Source organism: the organism of the source record quoted next, unplaced genomic scaffold (assembly GCF_019419815.1).
Source record: "Pyrus x bretschneideri cultivar Hongxiangsu unplaced genomic scaffold, Pyrus_bretschneideri_v1 Contig37, whole genome shotgun sequence".
Classification (NCBI taxonomy): domain Eukaryota; kingdom Viridiplantae; phylum Streptophyta; class Magnoliopsida; order Rosales; family Rosaceae; genus Pyrus; species Pyrus x bretschneideri.
In genome coordinates, this window is record NW_025999690.1 from 4,644,886 (window position 1) to 4,670,076 (window position 25,191).

General features: G+C 39.2%; 3 protein-coding genes across 5 annotated transcripts; all 3 read right to left on the reverse strand.

The window, feature by feature from the left end:
• Nucleotides 1-10,942: 10,942 nt before the first annotated feature.
• Nucleotides 10,943-21,716, reverse strand: LOC103966212 (phosphatidylglycerophosphate phosphatase 1, chloroplastic/mitochondrial). Of its 3 annotated transcripts, none has more exons than XM_048592102.1 (7): nt 20,997-21,716; nt 20,826-20,903; nt 20,590-20,663; nt 20,233-20,340; nt 18,822-18,934; nt 11,676-12,303; nt 10,943-11,549 (listed from the first exon to the last, which is right to left on the reverse strand). In XM_048592102.1, the coding sequence occupies exons 1-6, from the start codon at nt 21,679-21,681 to the stop codon at nt 12,225-12,227; spliced, it is 1,137 nt and encodes a 378-aa protein (XP_048448059.1). In that variant the 5' UTR covers nt 21,682-21,716; the 3' UTR covers nt 10,943-11,549; nt 11,676-12,224. The 3 variants fall into 3 exon arrangements, with proteins under 3 accessions (XP_048448059.1, XP_048448058.1, XP_048448060.1); XM_048592101.1 differs by having other exon boundaries at nt 11,676-12,362; XM_048592103.1 differs by lacking the exon at nt 18,822-18,934 and having other exon boundaries at nt 11,676-12,362.
• Nucleotides 11,263-11,847, reverse strand: LOC103966197 (probable leucine-rich repeat receptor-like protein kinase At1g35710). Its single transcript, XM_009379353.3, has 2 exons — nt 11,676-11,847; nt 11,263-11,549 (listed from the first exon to the last, which is right to left on the reverse strand). The coding sequence occupies exons 1-2, from the start codon at nt 11,845-11,847 to the stop codon at nt 11,263-11,265; spliced, it is 459 nt and encodes a 152-aa protein (XP_009377628.2).
• Nucleotides 21,717-22,495: 779 nt separating the features above from the next.
• LOC103966186 (xyloglucan endotransglucosylase protein 1-like) lies at nt 22,496-23,865 on the reverse strand. Its single transcript, XM_009379346.3, has 3 exons — nt 23,571-23,865; nt 23,266-23,459; nt 22,496-23,168 (listed from the first exon to the last, which is right to left on the reverse strand). The coding sequence occupies exons 1-3, from the start codon at nt 23,850-23,852 to the stop codon at nt 22,763-22,765; spliced, it is 882 nt and encodes a 293-aa protein (XP_009377621.3). The 5' UTR covers nt 23,853-23,865; the 3' UTR covers nt 22,496-22,762.
• Nucleotides 23,866-25,191: the final 1,326 nt, after the last annotated feature.

A 25,191-nucleotide genomic window follows, 5' to 3' on the forward strand; every position in this document is an offset into this window, starting at 1 on the left:
AATCTAGGACTGGACTGGCACCTACAATGGATCCAAAGTGAGTGTACGGTGCGATGTGAACATACACGTGAAAGACTGGCCCTAGCCCGAGCAAGTACTAACACCAGTGCATCAACAATGAGCAGATAACGTAAATAAAATCATACAGCGGTAAATCAATAATTTACGTCAACATAATACTATTCCATAAATATTCATCATGGCTATAATTAAAATCCCGCAAAAGTACGCATACATGTGCATTCCGTAGGATTTAGGATAATTTTGTAAATTACGTCATTTCGCTAATTTTTATAAACATTAGACTAATCTAGGCATACGTAAGAAATTCTTTTCAATCATATAAATGGAAACTAAATAGATATATAATATTTAAAAGCAAAGACCCACTCATAAATACTTACGAGGTCGTAATCGTTCGAAACTAGGATAGCCGGAGTCTCCGATAGTAATCGCACCTAAGCATAATATTGGGACCCATTAGTAAAACTCCATTAAGACAATTAAATTTGGAAAACGAAGTGCGGATTTGTAATCAGGGCGTCAAAATACGATAAAAAGGGTTCCCAGCAAATTTTCTAAAAAGTCAACAAAAAGTCAACGATCAACCCTAAAAAGTCAACCGAGACACCCTAGTGGTCAACTACGTTAAAACTTTAGAATTTTCCTAAATGGATGTCAAAATGGACTTGGGACGTCGAAAATAGCCTGTGAAGGTTTCTAGAAAATTTGGTAAAAGTCAACATAAAGAATATTCTAGGGAATATTCCATATGCACTTTAGAACCGGGTCAGGCCAGATCTTGGGTTCAGATTCGAATCTAGGTTGCGGTCCTAGGCTTCCCCTTTTTTTCTTCTTCTTCTTCCTCTTCTTTGGCCGGTTGCCACTGTAACTGTGAACCCGATAAACTTGGCCAGGAAACGTTCCCGACTCCACCTAGCTTCGAAACTCAACTAAAACTAGCAATCTAATATTCCAATTTGAAGTTCAAAATGAGAGGAAGAGAAATATACCAACATGGCTGGAATTGGTCGGAAAATGGCTCGTGCCCTTGGATCTCTCGCTAGAAAACTGGGTTAATTTCTAGGGGTGTTATCAACATTTAAACGTCACCAAAATCCCTCAAATTTACCCTAATCATACTACAAAACATGATCTACAAAGAACTTGGGGTTTTCGAGGTTCACCTTTGTCGGAAAAATGAAGTTTCGCCAGAGGAGACGATGAACAATGGCCATAGCCACTGTGCAGCCACATCTTGAACCAGGGTGCACTAAACTGACTGGATGACGGCGAATGTGATCTCTCTTCAAGGTCAATGGTCTGGTTTCGATGGTTTTGACGGAAAAAGACGATGGTTTGTTGTGGTAATGTCTGCATAACTGCAGAGAAGAGGAGAACGGGCGATAGAGAGAGGTGAGAGATAAGGGAGAGGAAATCATGGCAGTCGGCGCAGTTCGTGACTAGCCTAGGTTCATGGTGGTGGTGCTCGCTAGAACGATGAGGGTGGTATGGTCTGATTTCTCTGCACGAGAGGAGACGGAGCTAAGAGATGAGAGAGAGTGAAATGAGGGAATGAGAGATGAGGTGGCAACAAATGAGTAGAGATTTGAAAAAAAAAAAAAAAAAAAAAAAAAAGGGACTTCTAGGGATTAAGAGACATGGGAGAAAGGAAAAGAATGGGGTATGGGCCCCACGTGGCACACAGCTCAAAGTCACCAATGAAGATACTGAAAAATATCTCCCTTAATGTGAATTTACCAAAACACCCATCATGCTTCGTAGTTTGTAAAATCTTTGTCGTAAGTCCAAATTCAATTCTGCTTACGCCTATGCGTTCATATTGTCGAGTACTTCGAGAATACAGTAAAATAATAGCTCATACGCATCACGAATAGATGGTCAAAGAAAGTCAACAATCTCTCTTCTAAGGGCATTTTGGTCAACTTGTAAAATTTATAAAATTGTAAAATTAGGGACGGGTTCTCACAATCTACCCACCTTAAAAAAATTTCTTCCCCGAAATTTGAAATAAGTTGTTGTACATAAAATGCATAAGATAGAAAGAAAATATATATAAAGAAGAAATCAAGTTAGATCGGTTGCATCAAAGAGTATGTCACTCCGTCGCGATCTAATTGCAATGATTCCTCTTTCATGCCTCCAAACTCAAACTTTCATTCTCCTTCAATACAATACCAAAATATAATACTTTTATAAAAACATAAGGTCAAAACTAGATATATAAAAACATTATGTCAAAATACGTATATACAATAATGTAGAAATAGTTGGTACTGAAATCAAAACTAAACATAGAAAAATTTCACCTACGCACTCGTAAGGTCACATACTCTAAGAATAAGTGTAGTATCTTTGGGTCAAGCCCAAACAATAAATAAATAACTAAAAATGCTAACGTAAAAAAACCTACTTGTCCACTTCCTTAACGAACACAACGAATAAGTTATCGATATTACGGTCTGTAGCCCGCGATATCTACAACTCACTGTTGTCTTGATAAACAAGCAACAAATTTCCGAGGGTGCAATATTGTCCCTCATTGGAAAATACATATAAATCGTTTGATTAGCACCTCGACCGCGCTCACATACTACCTTCTCGGGCAACAACGCAAATAGCACACAATTTCCTAAATAGTGATCTCAATTATTCAAATACCTATTCGTAATACTCCTCTGTCAATCATGTGCTATGCATAGAATCTCCATACTACATCTCAACGGTGTCATACCCAAAACCAAAATTGTAACTGTAGTTACATGCAACTAAAATAAAGACAATTGTATGTTAGAACAGACAAAATGCCCACTAAGGTATGAGTAGCTCGTTCAGATTAACTGTTAGTCTAAGGGTGAAATGTATGGTACTGATATGAACTTAGTACACATGGCCTTCAAGAAGACTGCCAAAGACTTGGAAGTAAAACGCATAACACAATGAGATACAATAGCATCATGCACACCATGTAGCCAAACAATGTAGTTCACAACAACTTGGCGAGCAGATTCATAGTGAATTTCTCTCGAATTTAGCAAGAACTATGTCGAGAAGGCTAAAGGAACACTGAAGAATTTAAGGGTCAGAACAAGTCCATTAAATTTAGGATACAAGGTAACTAGAGTGAATGTATGATATCTTGCTACAACAGTAGCTTCCAACAGATTTAATCACCAACAGTAAAATTCGTTCAGCAGAGTATTTGTTGGGTGATTGAAGCATTAATGGTCAAAACTAAAAATTAGATATTCGAGCGATTTTTCTTAACGATTTTTCTACTTTAGAACAATACGAAGTTCAATAGGGTAGACATGTATTCAAGGTTGACTGGAATGCCGTCCAACACCAAGAGGTGAATATGGAATCACAGTCAGAGTAAATGTTGATCGAAACGCCAGAAAATCCGATAAATTCAAAAGGAGCAATTTTACCAAAAGATCTAAAATATTGTCCATCTGGACCAATGGAAAGTGAGTTGACTTGTCAAATCGATCTATAATCATTGAAACATCATCATAATCTCCACATGTACAAGATACCTCGTATTGGGAGTTTATGATGATATTTCCCAACTCCATTCATATACAGGAAGTGATTATAACCACTTGAACGATTTCTTGATAATTCAAAAATAACGTCAAATCACTGCTTATGAACTCCAGCTGGAATGGGATAATAAAGGCTAGAAATGTTCAAGGGTAGATATGTCTTTTGCTGTGGTAAACAGTAATTACATTTGCACAACCGGGGTGATACACGCTAGTGCAATCGTAGACGTTGATTTGGTTCTTCCATTGTTGCTGTCAAAAATTTATCTCTTTTCAAGCAAAGGTGTATTTGAGAAGTTTGTAGGTTGGTGAAGATTTTGGACACGTTTCTCCATAGAGAAGTGTCATTTGGTTTTTCAAGTAAGAATGATAATTGTTGATGCAAGGTTATGAGTAAGATAATTCATTTCATAAGGTTCTACCCTTTGGGAGGCATAAACGATACTTCATCATGCAGCATCAGCACAGACAAAACGTACGGAGAAAACGTCATCATGGATTTCGAAATTATCGATGCCATCGAAATGTATAAGAATAAAGCTCGAGAAGAAACAACACGTCAGTTGACAGAAATTTTATTCATAACTAACATCACAACTTAAACTAACTTTCTTCGGTCAACTTGGAAGGAAAATGCTACAGCTGAAAAATCGCCATCAAACTACCGATAAAAATCGATAAGGCCAAAGATATCTAGCGTTTCACAACACTTTGTAAGAATTTCAACTTTCTTCCGCTACAAGCTTTTGGAAAAAAGAAAAGAATATCGTCCACTGAAACCACGTCTCCCAAGAAAAGTACTTATTCTAAACAAGTTTAACATTTGAAGAATTTGGTATAAACCTAACTATCAATGTTTAGAGAATTTGATCTCACTGCCGAGGTAGATGAAAAAGTCATCGATAAGACTATTATGAATTCGTCAGGCTATGGAAGAAAACTCGGGTTACAAAAGTTGGTCGGGTAGACCATCAATATGAAGTATGGGTATTAACGATTTTAATCGTCACCCGATTGAGTTGCTAAAATCTTGGTATGATCCTAAGGATTAGTCTTATGTCTTCTTGACTAGGTTTGAGGTTCCTTAAGACAAAGTGTTTGGTTGGGTAAATTCCTAATCGGTAAGCTTTCGCAACTAAGTTTTCTCAATGTCAAAGGAGTCATTCGAAAAGGCATAAGGAAAACTAGTGTAGTACAAGAAAGTAGCTCAATGGTGTATTCAACTTCCCGCTTCAGTGGTATCCCAAGTAAAAATTTTGAGAAATGACACCAAAGATATATGTCCTCGAAACATGCCATACTACTTCATGTCACTACCCATGTACTAAAGGCCTTCACAATTTTCTCAGTACTCAGTTTTGCTCTTACAGCAAGAATTTAACTTGTGTTACGGTTCCAAAGTTTTCCTATGGAAGTGATTAGAAAGATGGCTAGTCAAAGAGGTTTTGGTTACCTACATGGGTAAAAGGGTTAATACAACTGTGAATTTACTATCCTCATATAAGGCTTGCTCCTAAGTTTCCACGATTTTAATTTCTCCAGCTCAGGTAGTCACTGTTAATTAGTCTATCAGTCACGCCGCTAATTAATACACATATAATATTTTGATATTGTTCGTTGCCCTGAAACTGTGAATCGGCATTCTGGCATAAGGTATCACTCCTATATACTAGTACATGTGTCTAGTATCAGAAATCATACCGCCTAAACACTGGTTTACAGCTTCTAGATATTGGACAATATCGTCAATTAGTAGCGCCACCATAGGCTGATTACAGGTTAGAGCCCGCTAGGGTGGATGGTTTCGGATGATTGGTAAGGAATTGGTCATATGAGGTGGTTTCATTAATTCTAGGAAAATTGATTTCTACTTCTAGAATTTCTACTACCCGAAGGTATAAGAACTAGTACTCACATGCCTATACTCATTGAAATGATGAGTACAACATCAAAAGAATTCTAGGAACTAGTGTTGGTTGAAATGTCCTAAGGCCAGAAAAATGATTTGCTAATAACCTACTTTAGAATAGACTTAAATGGAAATCGATCTTCCTCCTGAAGATCCAAACTTTTGAATATGCTTGAAAGATTTGTAAAGTTAGGGACTAAAGGTGATTGTCCCCGAGATGTTCTTCCGTCAAGTGCTACCACTTTAGCACCACATCTACACTTGAGACATTTCCAAAAATTTCGACGAAAAGTAAACTTCATAGGAATTCTGATAAGTGGTATTCTAACGGGTACTGTCAAGGAATCAAAGTTATTTCTGATTTCCTAACTAGTAAAGGTTGATAATAATGATTAGATAGTAGTAGTGGGATTGACGAGTAAATCTCTGGTGGTGCATAACTACTGATACATTAGCCCTACATAAAGACCATCAACTTAATCCAAATCGGAATTTTCCTTGGCAGGGAGGTTCTTGTTTAAAATATTGAGGCGGTCGCCACAATGCTCTTCTAGAAGGTCGATAAGTCGTCTAAGTAGCCCATAACTTAGAAAAAGCTAATACATTTTTCATGCCTGACGAGGTGGCAAGATTCGAAAATTAGGCTTAAGAACCGAGAATGCTTCCATCACGTGTGTGATGAACTCAATACTACCCAAACTTATGCTCTAATACCAAACGGACACACCCCGACCCGGAATGTCCACCTGGACTTCGAATCGAGCTGTGCAGGCCAACACTAGGAAGGTGATGAAGTCATAATATGTAGTGATATAGAAAATGTGAAGACTGGTGCTATGCGCATCACATACGAGTCCTAATTACCTATAGCAATCTAGGACAAGACTGGCACCTATAATGGATCCACAGTGAACATACGGGGCTACGTGAACATACACATGAAAGACTAGCCCTGGCCCGGGCGAGTACTAACACCAATGCAGCAACGATGAGCAGATAACGTAAATAAAATCATACAGCGATAAATCAATAATTTACATCGACATAATACTATTCCATAAATATTAATCATGGCCATAATTAAAATCCACAAAAGTACGCATACCTATGCATCCCATAGGATTTAGGATAATTTCATAAATTCCGTCGTTTCGCTAATTTTTATAAACATTAGACTAATCTAGGCATACGTAAGAAATTCTTTTCAATCATATAAATGGAAACTAAATAAATGTATAATATTTAAAATCAAAGACCCACTCACAGATACTTACAAGGTCGCAGTCGTTCGAACTAGGATAGTCGAAGTCTCCAATAGTAATCGCACCTAAGCATAATATTGGGATCCATTAGTAAAACTCCACTAAGACAATTAAATTTGGGAAAACGGAGTGCGTTGGCAAATTTTGTAAAAAGTGCAACCTAGGATAGTCGAAGTCTCCAATAGTAATCGCACCTAAGCATAATATTGGGATCCATTAGTAAAACACCAATAAGACAATTAAATTTGGGAAAACGGCGCGCGATGGAAAATTTTGTAAAAAGTCAACGGTCAACTACGTTAAAATTGTGAAATTCTCCTAAATGGATTCGGGATGTCAAAATTAGCTTAGGAGGGTTTCTGATAAAATTTCGTAAATGTCCATGCATTTTAGAACCGAGTCGGGTCGAATCCTGGGTTTGGATTCGGATCCGAATTGTGGACCTGGGCTTCCCCCCTTTTCTTTTTCTTTTTCTTCTTCTTCGGCCAGTTGCCACTGCAACCGCCGGAACCCAAGAAACTTGACCAAGAAACGTTCCCGGCTACACCTAGCTTCGAAACTCAACTAAAACTAGCAATCTAATATATCAATTTGAAGCTCGAAAGGAGAGGAAGAGAAATATACCAACATGGGGTCCTTCTGTGGCCGAAATTGGCCGAAAAACTGCTCGAAGCCGCCTGATCTCTCGCCAGAAAGTTGGGTTAATTTCTAAGGGTGTTTTCTGCATCCAAATGTCACCAAAATCCCTCTAAGTAACCCTAATCGTACTACAAATTATGATCTACGAAGAACTTGGGGTTTTCGAGGTTCACCTTTGTCGAAAAAATGAAGTTTCGTCGAAGGAGACGATGAACAGTGGCCAGAGCCACTGTACAACTATTGGAAATGTGCCCTAAAACCAATCATATGATGATACTTTATAGACATTTCACATGTTAAACTAATCTAGTTTAATATTAAGGGCAAACATTATTGTTTGAGCCGTCTCATATAAATGTTATATGCTTAAACGATAAGTCCAAGGAATATGTGATTGGAAGAATGCGATATAAAGAAGTTAGATTCATGAGACCATTCTTTCGTTGACAGATCCTAAACGTTCCTGATCATAGGATTGTCAATTGGGCATTGACAGTCCGTTAAGATCAGTACGTGCTATGTCTTCTCTCAGGGAGAGTGAATAGTCTCGAGTCATTGGTGTGTGTGACATCAAGACAAGTACGTAGGTGCTCAATAGAGAATGAGTTCACTGAACACGATCAACGAAGAGTTCTCATATTCATGTCAAATGAGAACTCATGGTTGGGATAATGCAAATTAGTCTTTTGACCTGAGGCATCACAGTTGTCTTGTGGTTAGGTCCTTAATCTTTGATTATGTCAAAGTCACTCCATCATGAGGGTGTCCATGGCATCGTTGGGGTTAAGCCACTTAGCCATGGAGGCAAGTGAATGCGCAACAAGGGATCTCTAACCTTCAAATTGTTTGAGGGAGAATACTCTATGATATGATTAAGAATCTTTGGCCAAAGTATGAATGAGATTTAGGAATGTGTTCCAAATCACATTCAAGGTAATCATATAAGCACAAGACTCACATTGGATAGTAGACATGAATAAACTATCAAACCAAACAATGTGGTCAAGAGTATTGTATTAGAGAAAGACCGTATTGCATTTGTAATCCTAAAACTGAATAGGTTCTCCACCTCTGCTGATTAGCTTGGGTAACCATGACATGCTGCTAGGCGTCAACCATGGTTTGTGGAAGCCCTAAAAGTGTATTATCACTAACGGGAGAATTGAAAGTAAGTTTCAATTCACAATCGATTAGAAAGAGTTTTAATCGCCCACTGCCTCGCTAAAAGGAACCTAATGGATCGTTCACTGAGTAAGGTAGAGTTTGAAGAAACAACGGAGATGAGTAAGAATAATTAAATGGTTTAATTATTTATCTAAGGCTAGGATTAATTAATATGTTAATTAATCAAACGAATAAGTTCGTTAAAGACCTCGGGTTAGTTTTGGGCCGCAAGGCCCAATGGGATTTGAATGTCAAGCCCATTAACTCAAGTTGTATGACAACTTGAATAAACAAAGGGCTTGAAAGCCCAATAAACCCTATAGGCTTGCCATGTTAGAAGAATAGGGCTTTTGGTCCATTAGGTCACTTATTTGAAGGGACTATATAAAGGACTTTATAGCCTAAAATTTACATATGGTAATTTTTGGGGAAAGGATGAGAACACAAGCTCTCCTTTCTCTCTAAAATTTAGGCCACCTTGGAGGGATCATCTAGCAATCAAACTCCTCCAAGGTCACTCATTTCTTCTTCATTATGCCTTGGTGATGAATCATTAGAGGTTCTCAATTTTGGGAACTTGGAGAAACCTTTTCATCCATCCAAATCCATGAATCTAAGATGCAAGGAATGAAGGCCCTCTCTTTGGGTGATTAGCCTTTGCTTATGCAAAGAGGAATCTACAAAGGTATTGATTTCTCAACTCACTTTGTTTTGAGTTGAGTCTTGGTTCACCTATCTACTAGGCTTTGAATTTCATGGGTAAATGTTTTGTTTTAAGTGCATACAAGCATGATTCCGCCTTTAATTGTTAATTGCATGCTATTGATGTTGCTTAAATGAACATGTTTTTCACAAATCTTCCTTCAACAACCACATCTCGAACCAGGGTACACTGAATTGACTGGATGACGACGATGGTGATCTCTCTTCGAGGCTAGTGGTCTGGTTTCGATGGTTTAGACGGAAGACGACGATACTTCATCGTGGTAAAGTCTGCATAACTGCATAGAAGAGGAGAACGGGCAAGAAAGAGAGGTGAGGGATGAGGGAAAGGAAATCATGGCAGTCGGTGGTGGTTCATGACTAGCCTACGTTTGTGGTGGTGGTGCTCGCCGAAACGGCGAGGGTGGTATGGTCCGGTTTTTGTGCACTTGCAGAGAGAGAGATAAGACGAAGTCGAGAGATGTGAAAGAGTGAAATGAGGGAAGGAGAGATGAGGTGGCAGCAAATGAGTGGAGAGTTGAAAAAAAAAGGGATTTCTAGGGATTGGGAGACACGGGATAGAGGGAAAAAGTGGGGTGTGGGCCCCACATGACACACAACTCAAAGTCACCAATGAAAATACAGAAAAATATCTCCCATAACGTGAATTTACCAAAACGCCCATCACACTCCGTAGTTTGTAAAATCTTCGTCATAACTCTAAATTCATGTCCACGTGCGCCTATGCGTTGATACCGTCAAGTACTTCAAGAATATGGTAAAATAATAGCTCGTACATGCCACGAAAAGACAGTCAAAGAAAGTCAACAATCTCTCTTCTAAGGGCATTTTGTCAACTCACGCTTTTAAAATTTATAAAATCGTAAAAGGGACGGGTTGTCATAGGCAAGCTTTGGATTCATTTAGTTGTAAACTTATTTAATAGAATCTGTTCCTTTTCAACTTGCATATTTCTAATTCCTTTCTATTTCCTAACAATATCAAAAGGGAGTAACAAAAGCTTACCCCATGCAAACACAAGAGTAACAATCATTGTCTTGTTCTAGGTCACTTGTCAACAAGCCAATATTGAGATTGTCAGTATAGGTAAAGTTTCTAAACAGTTGATGACCTTTGTTGTATTTATCTTTTATACGTCGACCTTTCTAGTACGTCTGATAACAAGAAACAATGAACCTTAGGAAGTCAAGACACGAAATGCTCAAAAGCACTGTTTCCTCTTTAAATCAAATCCGAATCAAACTGTTTAAGAGAAAACGAGACCAACTGTTAATATTAAATCCTTTTTACTAAGTTGGTTTTAAGTAAGCGTCTGAAGAAAGCATATACAAAGCTAAAATTATAGTGAAAGAAGGGATGCTGCTACTGTGATCAACACCATAAAATTGAAAATAACTAAAATTATCCACAAAAATTGACAATCCTTCTGATCAAAATCGAAAATTATTTCTAAACAACAAGGATAACACAATTTTCTCGCAAACATCAGCCGAACAACTAAGTTAATCCTGTGACCCTATGGGACCAGATAAAACTTATGCAATGCCAATGGTAAAAGCATCATATAGTATTACGATTATACAAAGCTACAACAAAACTGCAATCCCGGTGGACATTAAAAATGACTGATGCACTCACAGCTATCAACTACTATATCATCTCAAACACACCCCAAGTGACCAAGAGAACGTTTGTCTCATTGCCTAAAAATGGTAAAATCATCAAAATGATTGGACAGGTGAACTAGTTTTAGAATAGGTTACAAACTTTTAATCAATAATGTAGCTGGAAGAGACTAAAAAGACAATAGCCATATATAAACAATGGTATATTGAGAGAAATTACTATATGGTCAGAGAGAGCGAAATTTGGATACACAATCTTAAACTTGTCGAAAATATTTGATGCAGATACTGAGGAAATTAAGCATTGTTAACAAGATGCCCCAAGGTAACCTTGTCAAATGAGGGTGGTAAAGGTGCCCTTGAAATATTTGTTAGCTCCTGGGAAACCTGTTGCTTGGTAGACCGAGATTGTGGGTTGGCAAGCATGAAAATGCAAGCTTCACAAGAAACGTCACTTTCTCTGCAACTTGATCTCTTGGAGGTGAAAGCCTTTGGTCCAAAATGTCCGTCAACGGTGTATTAAGCACAGTTGATATTGTCGAGGAGAGAACTGAGATCATGAGATCTCTCGGATGCTTTCCCATGATCACTTCCAAAGTTAACACTCCAAAGCTATAGACATCAGATTTTTCATTCACTTCCATTGTGTAAGCAAACTCTGCAAACCCGACAAAACAATTCAAAACTCCGTTTCATAGTAAACAAAAACGTATGGGTGCAACTGTTATTGCACTCAGATATTATATGCTTATTGTGACAAATTATAACAATAAGAAATAACTACCTGGAGCAGTGTATCCAAATGTGCCTGCAAATGAAGTCCATTTGGAAGAGTAAGGCTTCAATATTCTAGCTGTGCCAAAATCGGAGACATAAGCAGCATGCTCTAAATCCATCAAGATATTCTTGCTTGATGTGTCTTGATGAACAATTGGAGGCAAGCAATCATGGTGCATGTAGGATAAAGCGCTCACCACACTTCTGACCAGATTTATCCTTGAAATCCATTCAAACATAGTTGCTTCTTTGTCACTGCTTAGTAACCCTTCTAAGCTTCCTCCTTCCAGAAACTGGTAAACCCAGAATGACTGCCGTGGATGTGCACATAGCCATACAGCTTCACAATGTTGCGATGGCAGATTCCTGAGAGTGCACGAATCTTACTCTCAAAAGCCTTTAGGTTTTCTATCCCACCCTGGTAGCGTGTGAAGTTTCTTCTCTGCAATAATCTGGCCTGTTTGCACCTTAGCTTTGTAAACACTTGCATGGCCCCCTGTTCCTACACAATGTTCCTAGTCATTTTCCTTTATAGCTTCAACATTGTCCTCATACACTAATCTTCCATCAAAGCTCCAAACTGTGTAGAGATCTTTGGTTTGTAATTCTCTTGGCATTGTCTGTTCTTTTGCAATCTGGCGAGGGAGGTGAATGTAGAGAATCACAACTACAATGAACCCAAGAAACAGATATCCTGAAACAAGGGCTGCAATCAGAGTGGTATTATTGTTGTTCGTTTTCCTGTTTCTTAGGGTAGATTGGCACACCTTCAGGCCAGTGGCATTACCAAACAAGCCTTTATTATTCTCTAAATCCTCAATTGGAGCCTCGTTGAAGGCTTCGATGTTTGCAAGAGGACCCTCCAGTTGATTGTAGGATAAATCAATAGCGTCAAGTGTAACATTTTACCAAAAATGGATGGGAAGGAACCAGAGAGCATTGTGCGACAAATACACTGCTTCTAATTTTTCCAGTTCTCCAAACTGCAGTGGTATTTCTCCTCTAAGTAAATTATGACTACGATTGAGAACCTGAAGAGACAGTAAAACCTCTCCATCCATGTCCTGCTCCCCCCATATTTATTTTCCTTACTAATACAGAAGTGACTCCAAACACTAGGATGCCTTGCATTGCTGGTAAAGTTTTTTGCTAAATGGCACTACAAGCCATTGAATTAAGTTTCTACCGTAAGTGCAAAACCCTTGCAATTCCTAAATATTTGCCCATGAAGGCTCTCTTGTCTGAGAAAAACTTGCATGTCACAAGTTCATGACCTCTACAAGAGGAGGGATAGAGAGGGAGGGGGTATGAAACCGGTCTAGCTAAGTTTCTCTCCGCTTCTCGGCCATGATTAAGTTTTCCAAGCCATACAATAGTCAAAAGGGTAATATGCGTCATATTCATATATCTGCCATAATTATACAACTGGTGTAATTAGGGTTTTGCCTTTAAAAACTCATGGTGCACACCCTTAATTGTTGAGCCATATCATTTTAGGGATTCATTCAACTCTTAAAAGCTTGATATATGTACTTTAGACATACACATCTGCTACCACAAACTTCTATTCCTTGCCATATATGTCGTTAATCAAACTCTAAATACAATGACGAAAGTGTTAGTTTTTGGCTCGTCAATTTGTGTCCTTTTCTGTTTAGGATTGTTTTAGGGAAAGGGTGCACCAATTCTTCTCCTAAAAGGGCTAGGAAAGAATCTTAGTTTCCTTATTCAATTTAGATTAGAAATCCTAGAAGTCTATTTGGAATTGGAAAGGAAGTCTATTTTCCTATTCCACTTAGAATAGGAATTATAATCTGTAAAGGACATGTAAGCCAACCCTATATCTATAAATAGGGTGCGGCAAGGCTGATTTTCAGCAGAGAGAGAAAACAGCCAAACAGCAGAGAGGTTTGAGATTAGTTCTAGGGTTTGCATAAGTTCTGTAATCTCTATTATTAATCAAAGAAGTGGTGATTTCTCTACCTAGGGAAATCACAACTGGACGTAGGCATAAGTTCTGCCGAACCAGTATAATTCTTGTGTGTTTCTAAGTTTTCTATATTTGCTAGTTTAGTCTATAGCCGTTGGTTACATCAAAGAACAAGGTCCAGTGTGCGGGTTTTTTCAACAATTGGTATCAAGAGCTAGGATCAAGGTGTTCTACGATGTTAAAAGGGAAGATGAATGCGGATCAAGGACCTGCGTTAAAACCCTTTGACGGCAAGGATGACTTCACGGACTGGCAAAGGATGATGAAGAACGTACTGATACAGCAGGATTTGGATGATGCACTTGATGGTAAGAAGCCGGAAAGCATGACAGAAGCAGCATGGAATAAGGTTCTCAAGAAGGCCAAGAGTTCCATCGAGATCCATCTCACAAGATCAGTTCGGTCACACATCACCGAAAAGATGTCTGCCCAGGAAGCATGGGAAAAATTGGAGAATGTTTATATGGGCAAAACCGTGTCCAATAAACTTTTTCTAAAGGATGAACTATTCGGGCTTCGACTAGAAGAAGGAGGTGATATTGAAGATCACGTATGCAGGTTCCAGAATTGCATAGCTAATCTTCAGAAAGTCGAAGAAACTTACAAAGATGATGATATGGCTATCATCCTGCTAAGGTCTCTACCTTCGTCTTTCAAGCACTTTCGAACAACTCTAATGTTTGGAAAAGAGTCCTTGAAGCTTGAAGACGTAATTCAAGCTCTTCAGTCATATGCTAAACTAGATGATATAACTGAAAGCTCTCAAGGCCTTTATGCCAAAGGCAAGGAGAGGGGGCGGGAAAAGACAAGGGAAGAGAAAACTGGCAACAGAGGTAGGTCAAAATCCAAGAAGAAAAAGGAAAAGAAGGAAGGTTGCTTCGAATGTGGTTCAGCCGATCATTGGAAGAGGAACTGCAAGATTTGGAAAGAAAAGAAAGCCAAGATGGAAGGAAGCTCAGGTTCCGCTAGTGCAGTCACCGAACATGAGAGTGACGGGAAACTTCTTTCGGTAACATCGGGCTCCAAGGCTTCCAATTGGATTTTGGATACTGGATGCACGTTTCATATGTGTGCAGTAAAAGAATGGTTCGATACTTACAAAGAAGTCAGCAGCGGGGAAGTCTTAATGGGGGATGATTCTTCATGTCCTGTAAGAGGAATCGGCACTGTTCGAATCAGAATGTTCGATGGGATGATACGAGCTTTGGGGAACGTCAGGTATGTCCCTAGACTAAGAAAGAATTTGATTTCCTTGGGTACTTTAGATGAGGCCGGTTATGGGTACAAATCTAAAAAGGAAGACTCAGGGTAACCAAAGGTTCGCTAGTGGTAATGCGGGGTGACCTACAACCCAATAAGTTGTATAAGTTAATTGGGACCACTATAGTCGGGGGAGCAGCTGTTTCTGTAAATCAAAGTATAGAAGACAAGACTGAACTATGGCATCATAGGCTCGGGCACATAAGCCAGAAGGGATTGCAAGAATTACACAAGCAAGGCCTGTTGGAAGGCGTGTCAGCTTGCAAACTGGACTTTTGTGAATACTGTGTTCTTGGGAAGCAAAGAAAGGTATCATTCGCAAGTAGCAGTGCAGATAGCCGAAGTAAGGAGCGACTCAGCTATATTCACTCAGATGTTTGGGGTCCTGCTCCAACTAAATCAAATGGTGGAGCCAGGTATTTTGTTACTTTCATGGATGATTTTTCTAGGAAGATTTGGATTTATTTCATGAAGCAGAAATCCGAGGTTTTTGCGAAGTTCAAGAAATGGAAAACAGAAACCGAGAATCAAACTGGAAGAAAGATCAAGTATCTGAGAAGTGACAATGGAGGTGAATATACAAGTAAGGAGTTCACCGATTACTGCAAGCAGGAAGGCATCATAAGGCACTTCACAGTAAAGAAGAATCCCCAACAAAATGGAGCTGCTGAGAGGATGAACCGAACTCTCATGGAGAGAGAAAGGAGCATGCGATTTCATGCAGGATTGCCTGATAGTTTTTGGGCAGAGGCTGTTAATCATGCAAGTTATTTGATTAACAGATCACCATCTACAGTTCTCGGTTTTAAGAGTGCAGAAGAGGTATGGTCTGAGAAGCCGGTGGATTATTCCAAGCTCAGGGTGTTCGGCTGTAGTGCTTATGCACATATTCCAAGTGATGAAAGGTCCAAGCTCAAACCGAAGTCTATACATTGCATATTCCTAGGTTTTGAGAAAGGAGTGAAGGGTTTCAAGCTTTGGGATTTCAACAACAGGAAAAAGGTTGTCAGTCGAGATGTTGTCTTTGATGAGACAACCATGCCTCTGAATAAAGTCGAGAGCAGTAGGGAGAAGAAGGATGATGCTGAAATAGAAGCAACAAAGATTCCGTTAATCAGGTCAGATGAGGAAGAAGCTCAGGTGGAGCAAATTGAGCAAGAGGCCGAATCTGATGGTTTTGAGGAAGAAGAAGAGCATCAGCATCATTCACCAGTTAGGAATCAGGTGGAGCAAGAAATAGGACAGATTGAAGGTACTCCAATCCGCCAGATATCCCAAAGGAGTCAAACTCCACCCAACAATCCACCTGCATTCCAAAGATGCATAGCACTGGACAAACCTAAGCGGAACAAGAAGAAACTTGACAGGTTTGGGTTTGACCAAAACGAAGTTAATTATGCTCTTAACATTAGTCAAGGAGATCCGACTACTTATCGAGAAGCTATAGCAAGTGATGAGCGAGATAGTTGGATAAGTGCTATGACAGAGGAAATGGAGTCTCTTTACAAGAACTCTGTTTGGGAGTTGGTTCCTAAACCCAAAGACAGAAAGCTAGTTGGATGCAAGTGGGTATTTAGGAAAAAGGAAGGACTACATGAACAAGATGCCGTGAGATTCAAAGCAAGGCTCGTGGCTAAGGGGTACTCACAAAAGGAAGGGGTGGATTATGATGAGATCTTTTCACCTGTAGTCAAGCATACTTCTATCCGATTGCTTTTAGCAATGGCAGCTCAGCATGACATGGAGATTGAGCAGATGGATGTGAAGACAGCGTTTCTTCATGGGGATTTAGAGGAGACGATATTCATGGCTCAACCAGAAGGGTTTGTTGAATATGGGAAAGAAAACCTAGTATGTCAGCTAAGGAAGTCCCTGTATGGCCTGAAACAGTCTCCAAGACAGTGGTACAAGAGGTTTGATTCATTCATGCTGAAAATTAATTTTAGAAGGTGTTTGTATGACTGTTGTGTGTACTATCATGTGTTCCAAGATGGGATGATCATATTGCTATTGCTATATGTGGATGACATGTTAATTGCTTGTCAAGACAAGTCTAGAATTCAAGACTTGAAAAGGATGTTGAGCGAGGAGTTTGACATGAAGGATCTAGGTGCCGCACAGAAGATCCTTGGCATGGAAATTCAGAGAGATAGGACCGCTGGAAGGATTTGGATATCACAAGCCAAGTATATTCAGAAGGTTCTTGAGAAGTTCAACATGCAAGAAGCAAAGGTAGTTTCGACTCCTTTGGCAGCACACTTCAGGTTAAGTGGACAACAGTGTCCTACGTCCGAGGAAGAGCAACAAGAAATGAAGAAGGTGCCTTATGCTAATGCCGTGGGCTGCCTCATGTATGCAATGGTATGCACACGTCCTGACATAGCTCAAGCAATCAGTGTCGTTTCCAGATACATGGCAAATCCAGGAAAGCAACATTGGGATGTAGTCAAGTGGATTTTGCGTTATTTGAAGGGTTCTTGGCGACAAAGGATTATGTTTGAGAAGCAAAAGGAAAATGCAGGGGTGCTAGGATATGTGGATGCCGATTATGCAGGGGACTTGGACAAGAGAAGGTCAACTTCTGGTTATGTGTTTACATGCGCAGGAGGACCAATCAGTTGGAGGGCACTACTGCAACCAATTACAGCTTTATCGACCACAGAGGCAGAGTATATTGCATTGGCCGAAGCTGGAAAGGAAGCAATTTGGCTTAGTGGCTTGGTTAGTCAAATGGGAATCACTCAAGATTGTGTGAAGCTTAAGTGTGATAGTCAAAGTGCCATTCACTTGGCAAAGAATCAGGTTTTTTCTGGAAGATCAAAGCACATTGAAGCAAGGTATCACAGAATCAGAGATTGGGTGGAGTCTAAGGAAATTTGGATTGAAAAGGTTCATACAGATGACAATGCCGCAGATTTCCTTACAAAGATAGTGTCGGCCAAGAAGTTCAAGCATTGTTTGAACTTGATCAATCTCGTTGATTGATTAAAGTGGAGCACCTCCTCACCTGAGGTGCAATGAGGCAAGAAGGAGGTTGCCAAGGTGAAGACTCTTGAAGTTTTCCAGAGCTACTTCAAGAAGGTTCAAAGATACTCTGGGGTGCAAACGATCAAGACTTGGTTTGACTCACCAAGGTGGAGATTGTTAGTTTTTGGCTCGTCAATTTGTGTCCTTTTCTGTTTAGGATTGTTTTAGGGAAAGGGTGCACCAATTCTTCTCCTAAAAGGGCTAGGAAAGAATCTTAGTTTCCTTATTCAATTTAGATTAGAAATCCTAGAAGTCTATTTGGAATTGGAAAGGAAGTCTATTTTCCTATTCCACTTAGAATAGGAATTATAATCTGTAAAGGACATGTAAGCCAACCCTATATCTATAAATAGGGTGCGGCAAGGCTGATTTTCAGCAGAGAGAGAAAACAGCCAAACAGCAGAGAGGTTTGAGATTAGTTCTAGGGTTTGCATAAGTTCTGTAATCTCTATTATTAATCAAAGAAGTGGTGATTTCTCTACCTAGGGAAATCACAACTGGACGTAGGCATAAGTTCTGCCGAACCAGTATAATTCTTGTGTGTTTCTAAGTTTTCTATATTTGCTAGTTTAGTCTATAGCCGTTGGTTACATCAAAGAACAAGGTCCAGTGTGCGGGTTTTTTCAACAGAAAGTGATCTTAGTTAAGGTTGAATTGGACTGCCTGAATTTTTTGGCCTTTTTTATTTTCACTTTCATTTCTCTTTTATTCTTTATTTTTCCTTTCATGAAGCCGGGGTAAAATATTACTCAATTTACTGGAGAAAGAAACTAAATATTTTCTCATTGCTTTAAATCAACAAATGGTGAAACTAACAAAATCACTAGGACTGACAGAAGAACTTTGTTTTTGAATTATATCAATAAAAATTCTTACAGGGGTGGTGGATGTTTGACACACTGCTTGCCATCAGGCAACAGCCTATGACTGGTGGGCTTTAACCCTTTCTTAAACCAATGAATCACAAGGGATGTTTCTAGTTTCCTCACCTGCAATTGTTACAAGCAAATGTTCAGAGACAAATGACAGAAACTTAGACCTTTAATTCCGATAATAGAAAAACATAAATTGCAGTGTAGATACAGTCAAAGTATCTAACACAATAAGTCTAAATTATGAAGAAAAAGAATTTTCATTTCTTTTGCATAAAGGCTCGCGGCCAAAGGGGTAGAGAAAAACCTATGAGGACTTGGAAAGAGACTTTAAGAAAAGACATGGAGTACTTGGAGCTAGCGGAAGACTTGGCGCAAAACATAGCATAGTGGCGTTCTACAGCCTACCCCACTTAGTGGGATAAGTGGTGGTTGTTGCTGCATCTAAAAACACTGGCCTCCGGTACCAACGCTGAATCTAAAAACACTACACAGCCTAGTCTTTTTACCAAGATGGTGACCATTGTTATACCATATTCCAGAGGGGTTTCCATGTCATGATTGGGAGTTTGAAACTTCATAAAATGTTTTGGAAGTGTGTGTGTGATTATAAGTTCAAAAGGGAGAGGATCAGAGGGCATAAAAATTGGTCAGAATATGTATCTCAGGCAACAACGATGTTAGATGAAACCCTTCTAGGTAGCATAGAAGGCCTTTGCGCCATTTTTATTTCTTTAGAACAAGATTCAGAGTCCTTGATTCCCTTAATATTATTTTTCTTCACCCGCACAGCCACTATGAGATTTGAAGTAGCTTTGTTTTTGCACGGTCTGTTTTCAAGTCACTCTCAAATTGGCACAAACTGGGAAAAAATGACTCGTGACATTTGGAAATATGGGAGCTGCTCATTTGTTCTTGTTTGAGTGAACTTAAAAAGAACCTACAAGTCAAACTTTTGAAGGGGTGAGATCGCAAGATATTCTTGTATGAGTCCGAAGAATCGTTCGAACTCTATACTATTGGATGGTCCTTTTATTCTTTCTTTGGAAGATAGTGATTTTTAGTTTGATTTCCCTCCTTATCTTCTTTATATTTGGTTTGCTACAACCTGGGATTTTTCACCATCCATACCCTATAAGTCAGCTCATAAGAGGATTCTAAACTATCCTAAAAACCACAAGGAAAAAAATCATGGACAAAATGGAGAACAAGGACTGACACCACAAACTAAGGTATTTCACAAATTAAGATTTAGCAGATTGATTTTTTTGTTTACCCAAGTGAGAAAGAGACAACCATTTGCTTTCAACAACAGCCTAATCAGATTTTATAACATTTTTTGTTTGGAAAAGAGAAAATGACATGACATTCACCTTCAGTGTATGAAAAGGATTTGAGAAGAAACAAAAACCAACCTGCCTAACAATGAACGGCTCCTCATTGAGACTCAACGGTTCAGTTAAAATAGTGAGAAAGCCATTTTGATTTCCATAGACAATATCAGTGAAAGGCCGATCTCCCACCTACAACAAACAAAAATACCCCATGAGTCAATATATTATGGGCTGTGATATCCACACACCCCATTTTACTTCTCACACACCTTTTTAATTTTCGGCCATCGGATCGGATGAATTAAAGAAGATCAACGTACAAAAATTATCAAGGGGTGAGTGAGAAGTAAAATGGGGTGTGTGGATAGCACACCCCTATATTATAATTCGGACAAAGATCAAATAAAACAATTCAAGAGGTCTATGAATCTTCTCTACCATAATTAGGTGTGAAGATTTACAACCAAAATGCTTCTCGATCTCTTCAGATGTTCCAGCTGGTTTCTTCACTCCTATAACATAAGACAAAAATAACCACATCAATACTGCATAAAATCTGTAAGTCCTATGGAAAACTTGTATTTAACCAACCTACTCTTTTCAAATGGAATTTGGTTTATAAAAAATGAGATTCAAAAACTTTGCAACAGAAAAAAGGACAAACAAACACTTACTATGTCTTATGACTTTAATTCCAACTGCCCCTTCAAGCTCCCTAGCTTTTGAACCATCATGGTCATACTCATAAAGCCCTAACCATGAAACCAAAATCATTACGTTGACAAACAAACGTAACCAACAACAAAAACAACTAAAATTTTCAGATGGGTTCTGCCAAAAATTACCAGCCGAGTTACTGAACACCGCGATATCGGGCCCGAAAACGGATTTACACTGCTCCAACGAAGACCCAAGAGGGCCCCAAAGCGTCAAGGAATAAGGTGCAGTGATAGTATTATCCTTGTCGAACACAACACCCTTGAAACCCCTTCTATGCAACTCAGGCCAATCAATGTACCTAACATCAGGCACAGAAACATGCGGCAAAGCCAAGTGCTTGTCTTTTGTGAGCACCATGACAGAACGAACTATGGCTCCAAAGTTGAACCTTTGTCCCAGTGCGGCTTTCACGTCTGCCCACCACATGTTTGTCAAAAGTCCCTCGGAATTATCGGCTTCGCTCTCTCTTTGGTCTCGTCCTCGTTCGTCGTTTGGGGCTTCTGGGCTTTGATTACTGCCGGCCTCGGTATCGCCGGAGGAGTTCAACTGCAGAAACAACAACTCGTTCTGATAACGGTCGGAATCGCCATTGGTGTGCTTCTGGCTCTGCTCCTGGTGCTCTCTGCTGCAACTGTTGGTATGAGAGATGGAAAGCGCGCAGTGGTTTGCGGAGTGGGTTTGGGGTTTTAGGGGGAGAGGAAGGAAGTTGAGGGTTTTGCAAGGGTGTCGATGATGGAAGTGGAAGAGGAAGTGGTTAAGGGGAAGAGGGTAAGAGCATTTGCGCAGTAGAGCTGATGAGGTCGACTGCATTTCTACCTGTTAATTTTCAGGATAAGGCGATGGGTGCCATTCTTAATGGATCTTAGTGAGACTTGGTTTGCGACAAAGCCCAAAAAGCTGTGGTGCCAATGCTAGCCACTTCTCTTCTTCTACTTATTTCCTTTTCTTTTTAATTTTTTTTGTTAATTACACATTTGCCCCATGGGTGGATTTTAGTTAGTTTAATCTTTTATGGTTAACTTTTTATTTTTATCCTACAGTTTAGTGGTATTCTTCTACACTTCTAAATAAAAGGTCTTAGGTTCAATTCTCGTCAAAAGTAAATATGAACAACATTATTACTAACTCATTGTGAGGCTAAATTACCACAATGTTGATTATATATATCAGCAACGAAACATTATGAGAAAATACCAAAATACCTAAAACAATAAAGCGACGAGACATAATGAAAATAACATATTTTTCTTCCACGAACGTAAAACCTAAACAACCAGGATTGAGTACGCCAGAAAGAAAAAGATATTAAATCACATTTTATTCAAGCCCCAACAATTTTCTTGAGATGGAAACTATAGTGTTGCCGGTTCGGGCAATTTTAGTGTCAATTAAGCTGCAAAACCACAAACAAAACAGATAAAACAACTGCAAAACCGGATTGACAATTTTGGATTGATCGATTTGTTCATTTTTCAGCATACAAGACTACGCGGTAATGGAGAAGGGCAGATTATGTTGTGTAATTAACAAAAAAAAACTACCGTTGGTAATTATGTAAATCAGTTAATGAACACTTTCTTGATATTGTTAGGAGAAAAATCAAATATTATGAATTTTTATCGACTAATATGAACTACTATATATATATATATATATATATATATATATATATATATATATATATATGTATGTATATATATATTGCAGAATCTCAACTCAGCTTACATTGTAAGAGTAAAGGAAAACATGCGACAATAATGTCACATTAAACATTCGTTATTAGAAAAACGAAGAAAGAATGTATCATATAAATTGAATCTAATTACACAAATGAATGCTGCATAGAGCGGTGAAAATGTGATGATGTATGTATCGTAAGATATCTGGATCTCTAGAACCTTGATCTTCTGCACTCCGCTGGGAGGCCTTGTGGGAAACGTTTAAGGTCATTGCAGTAGTTGTAGACCATGAACTTTTGTTGCACCCATCGAAGCCGGTTACGGCCGGCGGCATCGAGCCCTTGAGTCTGCCATGCACTGTCCCCCACTGAATTGGTAGATGCAGTGGAGGCACATGAGGATGATGAGCCAGCAGTACAAGCATTGGCCTTGAAGTTTCTGTAAGAGGCAGTGAAGGGAGCTTTAGTCCAATCAGTCTTGACAAGGCCACCTCTTGTTGCCCAGTCATCTGCATTCCACAAGCTTGAGTAAATCCGCATGGGCTGGTTTTTGGGGAATGGGACTCCAACTGATTCCAAGTTGTTGAACACTCTGATTGGAATGTTATCCACCAAAAATCTGCATAAGATTTGCAAATGTATTAGAAAGTATCTAAAAATAACAAGTGATAGTCTCAACACGCTCCCTCACGTGAGTGCATGCATGCAGTACTTACAAAATGCGTTGCGTGTTCCAAACAATGGAGTAGGTGTGGAAGGCCTTTGTGGGATCAAACCACAGGTGGAACTGCTGTTCTCTATTCCCTTTTCCTTGGCTGAACACATTGGTATGGAGAGTGTAGGGATCTCTGGATACGTTTCCCAAAAACTCAAAGTCGATTTCATCATGAGTTAGACCTTCGGAGGATAACTGCAAATACATATATGCATTGTGTTTCACAATTAGAAAAGCAATTATACAAAACATATTTATAGAGTTACAAGGATACAAACTAAGAGGGTATGTAGTAGTACTACTTACATAGTAGGCAGTAACAGTTCCCGCTGAGTTACCGGCAACAAGCTTGATCTGCATATCAATTCTTCCAAATAAGTACTCGTTCTTGGATTTGAAACCGGAACCGGAAGCCTGATCAAGGTTAAGTGTGAGAAGCTGTCCTCCGTTGAGTATCTTGGCACGTCCGTCGCCAAATGTAAAATCAAAGTCTTGATAGAAATTGCCAGCCGAGGCAGCCATGGCCTTGACACAAGTTATGGACAAAGAAAGAAGAAACACCATCGAAAGCTTAGAAGAATAAGACATTTTGATTGCTTTAGAGCAACTCCACCCCTATCCACTTTGCGCCAGCATCCAGCCCATTTATCCACTTAATTGAACAGTAATAGACCCAATGAACAGTAATAGGCCAAAGCATCTCCACCCCAAAAAAAATGTGCTGGCACCTAGTCTAAAAATGCGCTGGCACAAACGATCTCCACCCCTACAAAATGCGCTGGCACCCAGTCCATTTAAAATATTAAATAATTTTTTTTATAAAATAATAAAAAAAAATAGTTTTAATTTCGGATAGGATTTTTAACCAATTTCGTCACGCCACGTGTCATTATCCGATCGTACTATAGAAAAAAAATTAATTTTTTAAAATTTTTCTGTATTTTTTAAAAAAATTTTGACATTTTTTAATTAATTTTTAATAAATTTTAATGTTGTAATTAATCTGGACCGTTGGATTTGAAAAATAATCAAATCCAATAGCCAACACGCCGCCACGTGGCCAACGGTCAAATTTCTGACCGTTGGGCCTTTTTTTTTTTTTAATTTTTGGTGAAAAAACGTGGACCGTTGATCTATGATCGTACGGTCCAATTTAAAAGTGAAATTTAAATTTTTTTTACCGTTGGAAATCCAATGGCTCTGAGGAGGGCCACGTAGCCCTTTGATAGAGTCAGTCCACTTGCCCTGCACCGTGGGCCCCACTGCTGCAGACGATGTCGGCTACTCGCTGGTTCCACCGCGTGTGTTGCACGCGCCAGCACACGGACCGGCCTCTGGGTCTGTCCATTTTGGGTTGGCCTCTTGACTGGCATGGGCTGGGTGCCAGCCTATTTTCCGGGCTGGAGCTGATGGACACAGTGCCGGGCCATTTTCTTCACTTGGTGCCGGGCCATTTACCACGGGCTGGACTTGCTCTTAGAGAGAAATGAAGCAGTTTGTGGTTTGATGGTATAAATTGGAGTTGTGAGAGCCCTTTATATGCTGGAAACCTTCGAGCAAGTAGTATAAAGTATGCCGCGTGAATAATAGGACTGTCATTATTTAATAAATTAAAGTTTCAAAACTGGCAGCATATATTTGGTTACAAATTATTAGGTATGGTTATATGATATGATTTTGTTCTCTGAATATTGACTTGATGCAAAAGCCCACAACTTGTGTTAAAGCTGGACACGGGTTTGCAAATTCAGCGCAATAAAAGTAGGAGCTACGAAACATGATAAACTAATATACGATTAATATGTAGAAGTTCTTATTCCTAATATCACTTAAGTTTTTATGATAAAATTCAATATATAATAATACGTGATTAATTTGAAATGATATTCGAGCATGTTTTGGTAAAAGGGAAGGGGAGGGGCCCAAA

Bases quoted from the DNA above. Each gene is read 5' to 3' on its own strand.
- LOC103966197 (XM_009379353.3), bottom strand. From the start codon at position 11,847: ATGCACCATGATTGCTTGCCTCCAATTGTTCATCAAGACACATCAAGC. The intron at 11,550-11,675 runs GTAGTTATTTCT...TCGGGTTTGCAG, and splicing joins ATTTGGATACACTGCTCCAG to AGTTTGCTTACACAATGGAA.
- LOC103966186 (XM_009379346.3), bottom strand. From the start codon at position 23,852: ATGTCTTATTCTTCTAAGCTTTCGATGGTGTTTCTTCTTTCTTTGTCC. The intron at 23,460-23,570 runs GTAAGTAGTACT...ATGTATTTGCAG, and splicing joins GAACTGTTACTGCCTACTAT to TTATCCTCCGAAGGTCTAAC. The intron at 23,169-23,265 runs GTAAGTACTGCA...AATCTTATGCAG, and splicing joins TGGAACACGCAACGCATTTT to ATTTTTGGTGGATAACATTC.
- LOC103966212 (XM_048592101.1), bottom strand. From the start codon at position 21,681: ATGCAGTCGACCTCATCAGCTCTACTGCGCAAATGCTCTTACCCTCTT. The intron at 20,664-20,825 runs GTAAGTGTTTGT...CTTATGTTATAG, and splicing joins AATTAAAGTCATAAGACATA to GAGTGAAGAAACCAGCTGGA. The intron at 18,935-20,232 runs GTTGGTTTTTGT...TAACAATTGCAG, and splicing joins AGCCGTTCATTGTTAGGCAG to GTGAGGAAACTAGAAACATC.